Below are 8,891 nucleotides of genomic sequence, written 5' to 3' on the forward strand. Positions count from 1 at the left end.
TCAAACAGTGGCTGACCAGATGCACCAATGGGAAACCTGCTAGCAGGACATGAGTGCAATAACACTTTAACTGATTTTTAGCATTGTGTTTTTACACTGTTAAAATGTAACTCACTCTGGGAGCTTGTGTTGGTGGGTGGGGAAGAAATCTTTGATGTCTATTTTGTTTCTTCAGGCTGTAAACCGCCACATGTATAGTAATACAGAAAGAAAGTATACAAATTAGAAGTGAGGTGAATAATAATAATGAAGACTAGTGTGCACCTATTCATCTATGCAAGGATGGAGAATCTGCTGACCTCCAGTTGTTGGACTTCAACTCCCAACAGCCCCAGCCAACGTGGCCGATGCTCAGGGATGCTGGGAACTGCAGTCCAGCAACCTTTGGAGAGGCCCTGATCCCTCACCCTCTTTAGAGCCTGACGTGTCAGGGTGGCCTGTGCTTCTTACCTCAGGCTCTTTATATTTTCACAGCTGCCGAAGACACCCAGGTAGTCCACTTCCATGGGGCATCCCACAAAGTCCAGGCATACCAAGTGAGGATGGCTGCTGCTGATGACAAAAGCCAGGACAGCCATGTCCAGCGGCATCAGCCGGAAGTTTCTGAACTGATACCTGAAGTTTAGCTGCTTCCCGATGTGCCGGGCCAGTTCCTGGTCTTGTGTCTCATGGACACAGTGGCACAGCTCAGCTATCCTAGGCCCTGTGAGAGAAGCATCCCCCAGTTTCTTCAGCATCTGCACAATGATGGCTTGACGCTCCTGGACCTGGGCCTCACAATGCCCGGCTAAAGAGCTGAGGAACTTCTGGCACCCTTGGGAGGAGAGGCCAGACAGGAAGACGTGGCAGTTCTCTGTGAAGGGCACCCTTGCTTCCCTCTTCATCGTCCACTTGGACCTGAGGAAGAACTTCTGCTTCAGGAAGTTGCCATCGACTGCTTTGCTTGTCAGCAGGAAGAGGGCCGCAAAGAACTCTTGCAGGCTGAAGTGGACGAAAGTGTAGCCAGCCTGTGTGTGTCCATTGCTGGTCTTTACCTCAAAGGACACCAGGAGCCCATACAGGCAAGCAAAATCCTTCACGTCTTCTGGGACCTCGCCAGCATAAAACAACATCTTATTTCCTTCCAGGCCCTTGAAGGCCAACTCAGAGAGGCCTGCGAGAGTTCCTTCGTGTTGACTCAAGTCGACTTCTTCGCTCAAAGCCTTCAGCTTCTGATTCTTGCCTATGAAGGTGAGGAGCATCTTGATGTAGAACTGGGTCATGGTTTGAGGGAGCTGGACTCTCCCTGCATCGTGGAGGAGCAGATACTCTAGGCAAATGCAGACGATGTTACACAAGGCGGGGATATAACACATGCTCAGGAGTTTGCCATTGCTTTTCAAGTGAGCGATGGCTTTCTCCTTGAGGGAATGCTGGTGGAAAAAATTGCCAACATATTCCTCCACCTTTTCACGGTCAAAGCCCCAGATTTCCGCCAGGAGGGTGTCCGTTTTCAATAAAGCATCTGGGACTATCTTTGGACGGGTCGTGACCAGCACAGTCGAGCCTAGCAAGAATTTCCCAAGGCAAAGACTTGCAAAAAGGTCTGATACGGAGAGAGGTTTGAGAGGATCTGGGAAGATAGTGTGAGGAGGACCTGGGACCTGGACGTTCTCCACAAACTCGTCCAGCCCATCAAATATCACCAGCGTGTGCTGGGCGTCTTCTAGGATGTGCTCAAACACAGCATCAGGACAATCTTCTGGCCTCAGGAAGAAGTCGAAGAGAAGTTCTTGGAGAGAGAGTTTCCTGCTGATCAGGTTCAGCTGTCGGAACTCAAAGAAGAAGATCAGTTGGAATTGTGGGAGGCCTCCCTCTGCCCACTGTTGGCAGATCTTGTGCATGAGCCTTGTCTTCCCCATCCCTGGTTTTCCCAGAAGAAGGACAACCTTGGTGGTCCCCATGTGGACACTTTCAAAAAGCTCAGTCAGTCTCAGGGTGGCGTTCCTGTGCTCCTCTGCATCATGCAGAGCTATCGGACCCTCCTTTGCTTTCTCCCACCTTTCCCTCATCCGACCACCTTTGCTCTGACGAATCACCAGGTTGACGAAGGTTTGGCTGAAAGGCGACGGCTGAGCTTTGGGTTCAGTTGCTTCTGCTGATCTGCTCATTCCGTATCTCTGAAGCATCGAGGTGGTGATGAGCTGCCGATATCTTTCAGCGGAATCTGATAAAACATGGAGGAGGGGGGAAAGGAGCAAATATAAAACCACACTACATGAAAACTAATTTTGTTGCTATGGCTTCGGCCAAAGAATGTTGGGAATTAGAGCAAAACCCACAAAGAGTTAAGGTTGGGCTGAGCAGCCAATTCCATCTTGTTGAAGCCTTGCTGGCATTCTGTCAGAGTTCTGTTCTACCCCATTTTGCCCGAGAGTACACATTTTGTGCATACTTCTTTTATAAAATGCACACTTCTTAATGCTTTCTGTCCACCCCCTTTTAATGTATGTATGCGGAGGGTTTGTTTGTTTGCTTGCTTGCTTGCTTGCATGGGGTTGGGGTTTTTGTGTAAGTCACTTTGGGTTGCCCTACCAAGAAAAAGTGACTTATAAATTTAATAAATAATAATGATGATGATGATGGGAATAAATAACAACTTGCCTAGCCGCAGCTGTTTGGACTGTTTGCCATTGTTGTTGTTGGCAGGGCTGCTGCATGGGCGGCGTCTTTCAAGTCCTGTAGGGCGACAAAGGCAACAGTGACATTACGGTGGCATCACATCTTTGCAGATGGCAGGGGCCTGAGACCAGCTTCCTTTCATAGGAATTGGGCTTCAGCAAGAGACTTTCTCCCTGGCTCGTTCCCCTGAACACAATTTCAGCAAAACACACTGACATCATCAATGTGCAAAGGGAAACCACATGCATCCACAGCACACATTTAAAGCACACACCCCCTCCCACAAAGAATCCTGGGAACTCTACTTTGTAAGAGTGTTGGGAATTATAGTGCTATAAGTAAACTATAGTTACCAGGATTCTTGGGGGGGGGGGGTGTAGGGTGTGTACGCAGCCTTAGAAGCCAGATTGATTTGTGACTAAGTAATCATCGGGCATCCACACACACAATTTATTTATATTCTGCATTTTTTTTGTAGACCATGACTCAATGTGACTTACAGATAAAATAGAAACGGCTAAAAAACATGCAAAAGACAGTAATTTAAAAGCAATTAAAAACACACCCACCCAAAAAAAGAGAGATCTATTAAGAATACAGATAATTACAATAAAAACATCAAGAGCACCGGTCCTTTCCTTAAAAACTAGGAAAAAGGAAGTCTTTACCTGCTGGCCGAAGGACACAAAGGGGACCCAGTCTAACTTCTCTAGGAAGGGAATTTCAAAGTCTTGGATCAGACCCTGGGAAGGCCCCGTTTTCCCAAATTAATTACTGTCTCTGTCTCATTCCCTAATCTGTAGCAGGGGAGGAACCCTCAGTTGAGGGTTGTTGAGGGTTCCCCCCCCCCATCAATGAAATAAATAAAATGAAATAAAGTACACTGGGGTGCATTGTGTGGTTGTTTCTTGACTAGGAACAGTTGCTTTTCTCAAGGAACACAAAAATGAAAGGGTCCTTAGCAGCAGTCCAACACTGCCAGAGCCTCAAGGGGAGTGAGCCCAAGCATTCTGCTCCAAGGTTGACTTGGGCCCTTCCCAGGACAGCTCTCCTACCTCAAACCACCAATTGCATTTCACCAAGAGCAATCTTACTTGTTGATGTCGACGGGAACAAAGCTGAAGCTCCTTTCAAATCCTCTTGTCCTTGTGTCACATGACCTGGAATCATCAATTTAAATCAGCGCAAGAGGCAGTATTTCATAACAAAGTGTATTCTGTATATTTGTGCACATCTGTCTGTATGCATTAGTACCAGATTTATGTAGAGGCTGGCCCATTAGGGCAAAGGAAACGCTGCCCAACCAACCTCAGTCCTGCCCAATTATCTGCCTGTCACTGGCCCTGGCGCCACCTATGGTTGGGCTCCATGCCTTCTGCCCTATCAGCACCAATGAGCACCAGACACCACTGGAGTCACCATATGAATCATAGAATCATAGAATCATAGAGTTGGAAGAGACCACAAGGGCCATCCAGTCCAACCAACTGCCAAGCAGGAAACACCATCAAAGCATTCCTGACAGATGGCTGTCAAGCCTCTGCTTAAAGACCTCCAAAGAAGGAGACTCCACCACACTCCTTGGCAGCAAATTCCACTGTCAAACAGCTCTCACTGTCAGGAAGTTCTTCCTAATGTTTAGGTGGAATCTTCTTTCTTGTAGTTTGAATCCATTGCTCCGTGTCTGCTTCTCTGGAGCAGCAGAAAACAACCTTTCTCCCTCCTCTATATGACATCCTTTGATATATTTGAACATGGCTATCATATCACCCCTTAACCTTCTCTTCTCCAGGCTAAACATACCCAGCTCCCTAAGCCGTTCCTCATAAGGCATTGTTTCCAGGCCTTTGACCATACGAGGCCAACACCTGATGGATTGCTTATCTAAAGGGTGGTCATTCCTTGTCTAGCACAGCTGGACTCTACCATGAGCCCAAGGACCACCATGAATTCCCTTTCAGTTGCAATTAAAAGCAGCATATAGAAGTATAAGCATTTTGAGAGCTGATCAAAGGGACATGGGAGGTCTTCCAGCCAACTCTCTGCTCAGTGTAGGGCATGAACCAGAAGGCATTTTCACTATTGCAGTAATTTTCAAATTATCTGTGTTCAGAGGCCCATCTGCTGAGAAAACTTTGAGCATCCAGCATTGAACGAAACCCCCAAGCACTTTTATCTCTGCAGGAGAGAAGATCTGGGAACCCAGTGTCTTTTTAACTGAGAAAAGCAGCTTGAGCAAGATCTACTATTTTTGGTGCAGGTCCCAGAGAAAATGATTTGGAGCGGTTCAATATCTTGTGCTGCGTTTTCCATGAATTTGCATTGGATGTAACAGAACTTGCACCCCGTTGACTTGAAACTGAAGCTCCTTGTGTCTTCTATGTCCCTAAATGCTTTGTTTTCCAGCATACAGGGGCTAAAAAGCTCCCCTTCCACACTGACTGGGTGGCACCAGAAAGCTGGAGACATAAACATTGATGCAAAAAAAGTAATGGGGATTTGACTTTCCATGATCCCAGACCACTACCCCACCGGCCGAGACTTCTTCTCAGCTGCTTTAAATTTAAACTAAAAGCTGGAAGGAGTCACTCTGCACATCTCCTGCATCACATTTCATGTGGGGTGTGTGCACTGGCCTTAAGAATGATTCATTTGTTTTTGTTGGGATAAAAAAGCATCACTGAGACACAACCCATGATGTCACTTTCTGTCCCCTCTTCTGACCTTCTCCTGACACACTCATGAAGACTATTTCCAGATCCATGGGGAGGTTGCATTCCATGCAGACACTTTGTACAAAGGCTTTGAAGACGGGAGCATTGACATCTGCAGCCTTCAGAAACATGTTCAGGACCAGTGAGACCTTCTCGTGGGAACTGGCTGTCCCCTCAATCTCATTCAGGGCCACCCCTGGGAGAAGCTGCTTGGCTTTTCTCAGGACCCACTCTGGATGCTGACTGAGGAAGTGCACCAGCTGCGGCCAAGCATTCCTGATGGCCTTCTGGACGTCTGCATCGTCCATCCAGAATGGAGGCTGGAAGGAAAAGAGAAGAAAGATGAAATGGATGCAAATTGCTGAAGCAAACATTAGCACATAGGCCCTGCCAGGATTTTAAGGCCCAAAATGAAAGGCTTGTTCACACATTACACTGAACACAAGCTATCTCTACAGAGAAATGAGTTGAGTGAAAGATTTGTGTGAAAACCACTTCTTGATTTGCACAGATCAGCTAGTCTGAGTGTACACAGACTGTTCACTCACTGAATGTCAAAGAGCAGGCTGGGGCATATAGCCTTAGTCTTGCTGAAGGTGCCTCTCTCTGTCTTTGGTCAATGACTTGGCCATTCCTTGTTATCTTTTGATGGCTCCTCTGTCAGACGGTTTCCTGGAGAGGGAAGGCTGAGTCCAGCTATCTAAAGTCTAACTTTCAGTTTAACCCTCCAAGCATTGATTAATTTTAACTTTTATTAGACCCAGAAATTTATGAGGATCTGCCCCCCCCCCAAAAAAAACTCATAACACCATAAATGTCAATCCCACCCTTCCTTCAAATGCACCCCATAGGCAATAAACCACAGTGTTTGCTTTAACAAATAAAAATAAAATTTAAAAAACCTCTAGTTTTTTAAAAAAAACCTCTTGTGAAATATATCACTTGTTAACACGGTGAATGTCGGTTTGAATAACTGTAATTAAATAATGGATTTCTACTCATCTAACGCAGCTAACAATTCGTGCAAATACGTATATCAGAAAACTGATCTGACAGTAAGAGCTGTTTGGCCATGGAATGAACTCCCTCAGAGGGTGGCGGACTCTCCCTCACTGGAGGTTTTGAAGCAGTGGTTGGATGGCCATCTGTCAGGGATTCTTCAGCTGTGATTCCTGCATTGCAGGGGGTTGGACTAGATGGCCCTTGAGAACCCCTTCCAACTCACCAATTCTATGGTTCTATGAAGGGATTTTTTTAAAAAATGCCCTTGTGGCCCCTTTTACACCCTCTTCCATTCCCTGTGATTCTCTTATCCACCAACCCTAAGAAGATCACAGCAAGCTGGCCCCTCCTACCGTCGTCATTCTGCAAAAGCAACTCTGTTGGAGTGGTCCTGCTTATTCCGGGTTCAGGGGGAATGTTACATTGCGGGTTTCATATTATCTGTGCCAGGGAGTAATGTCTGCCATTTGCAGAGAGTTATTTTGTCAGCTGAAACTTCCTGGGGATGAAATGGAAGAGAGTCAGTTCCAAAAGACAAGAGGGAGAAGGCTTGTTACTTACTGGGTGCAGCCTGTACATCTATTGCTCATTACAGGGGGCGGGTAGGAATTGATTGCCAACATTAGATGACTGGCTGGTTAAAGTATTTGCTTGAATGGGCAAACCAACCAAAAGGATTCGAGTAAGAAATGATAGGCAGGATTATGATCAATCTGTTTAAAAGTGGACCTTTTTTGTTATGCACTAAGTGCAACACAATCCATGAAAACATAAATCCACATGCCTTGTTGGAACTACTCTTGGCTGCCACCCTCCACTCCAAAGTTTTGAGGATATTACCCAGTGCTTTTTTTCTGGGGGGACGCAGCGGTATGCACACCCCTAAACATTTTATGAATCTTTGTACTTTTGTCCATTTACTGAATTTATTTTTCCTGGTTTGAACTATAAAATGGTGATTTCCGTGAGTCAAAATGAGAGTACCCCCTAAACACTTTTTCTTTTCTTTTTTTAGAAAAAAGCACTGATATTACCTATTATTTAGTTTAATGTACAATGCATTTACCTCTGTAAATGTTCAGGGTGGTGCAATCCGCAGCCCACAGACCACATGTGGCCCATAAGGTCTTTTCTGGCAGCCCTCAGCAGCATTCAAGAAAAAAACATCACAAACCCTTAAACAATTATCTTTTGCATCATGTGTTGTTAACGAAAGCGCATTCACCTGTGCATTAAATTTGTTGAATAATTAAATATATTAAATTTATTGTTTATTTAATTATACATACCTAATTAAATATATTAATTGAGCATTTTAAATAATATTAAATATACTGTATAGTGAACACTTTAATTTGTGATATGGAAATTTTATTCAGTGTGTGGCATGTGGGTTCTGCGTCGAAGTACTCTTGCTGCCCACTCAGTATGAAAAGTTGGGCCGCCCTGTTATAGTGGTTGTTGCTGAACATGCATCATAAACATTTTAAAATGTATTTGGCAAGAAAAACACAGCCTAAAAGAGGGGAAACCCACCCTAAACACCCAATGAGGAAATATATATAAAAAATATTTTAAAAATTGTCCAGTAGCACCTTAGAAACCAACTAAGTTTGTTTTTGGTATAAGCTTTTGTGTGCATGCACACTGAAGGTATCTGAAGAAGTGTGCATGCACACGGAAGCTCATACCAAGAACAAACTTAGTTGGTCTCTACGGTGCTACTAGACAATTTTTTTTATTTTTTAAAAATATTTTGACTGCGTCAGACCAACATGGCTACCTACCTGAATCTAGACCCAATGAGGACTGAGTGTGCTCAGTGGCTACAGAATACTGAGTGTCTCTTGTGGCTGGGTAGGCAGAAAACCAGGGGGGGGGGGAGGCAGTTGAATGGAATATCCCTGAAGAAAACTTTGCTGGCTGAGATCCTGAACAGGGGCACTCAACACTGCAACATGTCAGTGCTGCAGTTAGGTAAAACCAGTTGAGCAGGGAAGCAATCAAAAGACCACTACGAAGGTCCAACCTGGCGAAGTTTCGCTCATGTTCCTGCTGAGATGTATAGTGGAAGATTTCTGTTATGTCACGTAGGACATAAAACCTTGTTAAACAAAGACAGACAAGCCAAGAACTGGGTACCTACCAGAAATCTGCAGACATTAAAGAGCAAAAGCACGGAAACGAGAGGAAACGAGAGAAGGAGAGCTGATTCTTGCCTCTTTCATATTTTTTCTGTTTGAAGCTTCTGAAACATGGCAATTAAACGTTCTCCATGCCTGCCTGTGCCAAAGGACTGGCACTAAGTGAAAGTAAAAGTGCCTGGAATTCCCCAAACTCTACGGCAGAAAGTTAACAACTTTATTGGACTGAAATGGGTAACTAATGGGAGATTAAACAAAACTTTGTCCTGCTGCATTGCACCACAGCTAACTTGGCAATTTTAGGTAATTTCTAACCAGGGCAGCAATTTTTTAGCCAGGCGGTGTGTTAACTCCTTCCCCCACACAGAAA

The 8,891-nt window shown here is 45.0% G+C and overlaps 1 protein-coding gene across 1 annotated transcript in view; it reads right to left on the bottom strand.

Annotated features, from left to right (window-relative positions):
• Positions 1-8,682, bottom strand: part of NLRC5 (NLR family CARD domain containing 5) — a 47,028-nt gene extending 38,346 nt beyond the window's left edge. Inside the window, exons 1-6 of the mRNA XM_033158680.1 lie at positions 8,524-8,682; positions 6,731-6,876; positions 5,386-5,695; positions 3,756-3,821; positions 2,644-2,718; positions 451-2,206 (exon numbers count right to left, since the gene is read on the bottom strand). Coding sequence (XP_033014571.1) covers positions 451-2,206; positions 2,644-2,718; positions 3,756-3,821; positions 5,386-5,695; positions 6,731-6,739 — 2,216 coding nt within the window. The 5' untranslated portion in view covers positions 6,740-6,876; positions 8,524-8,682. The remainder of the gene's footprint in view (positions 1-450; positions 2,207-2,643; positions 2,719-3,755; positions 3,822-5,385; positions 5,696-6,730; positions 6,877-8,523) is intronic.
• Between the last annotated feature and the right edge of the window lie 209 nt (positions 8,683-8,891).

Source organism: Lacerta agilis, chromosome 8 (genome assembly GCF_009819535.1).
Source record: "Lacerta agilis isolate rLacAgi1 chromosome 8, rLacAgi1.pri, whole genome shotgun sequence".
NCBI lineage: Eukaryota > Metazoa > Chordata > Lepidosauria > Squamata > Lacertidae > Lacerta > Lacerta agilis.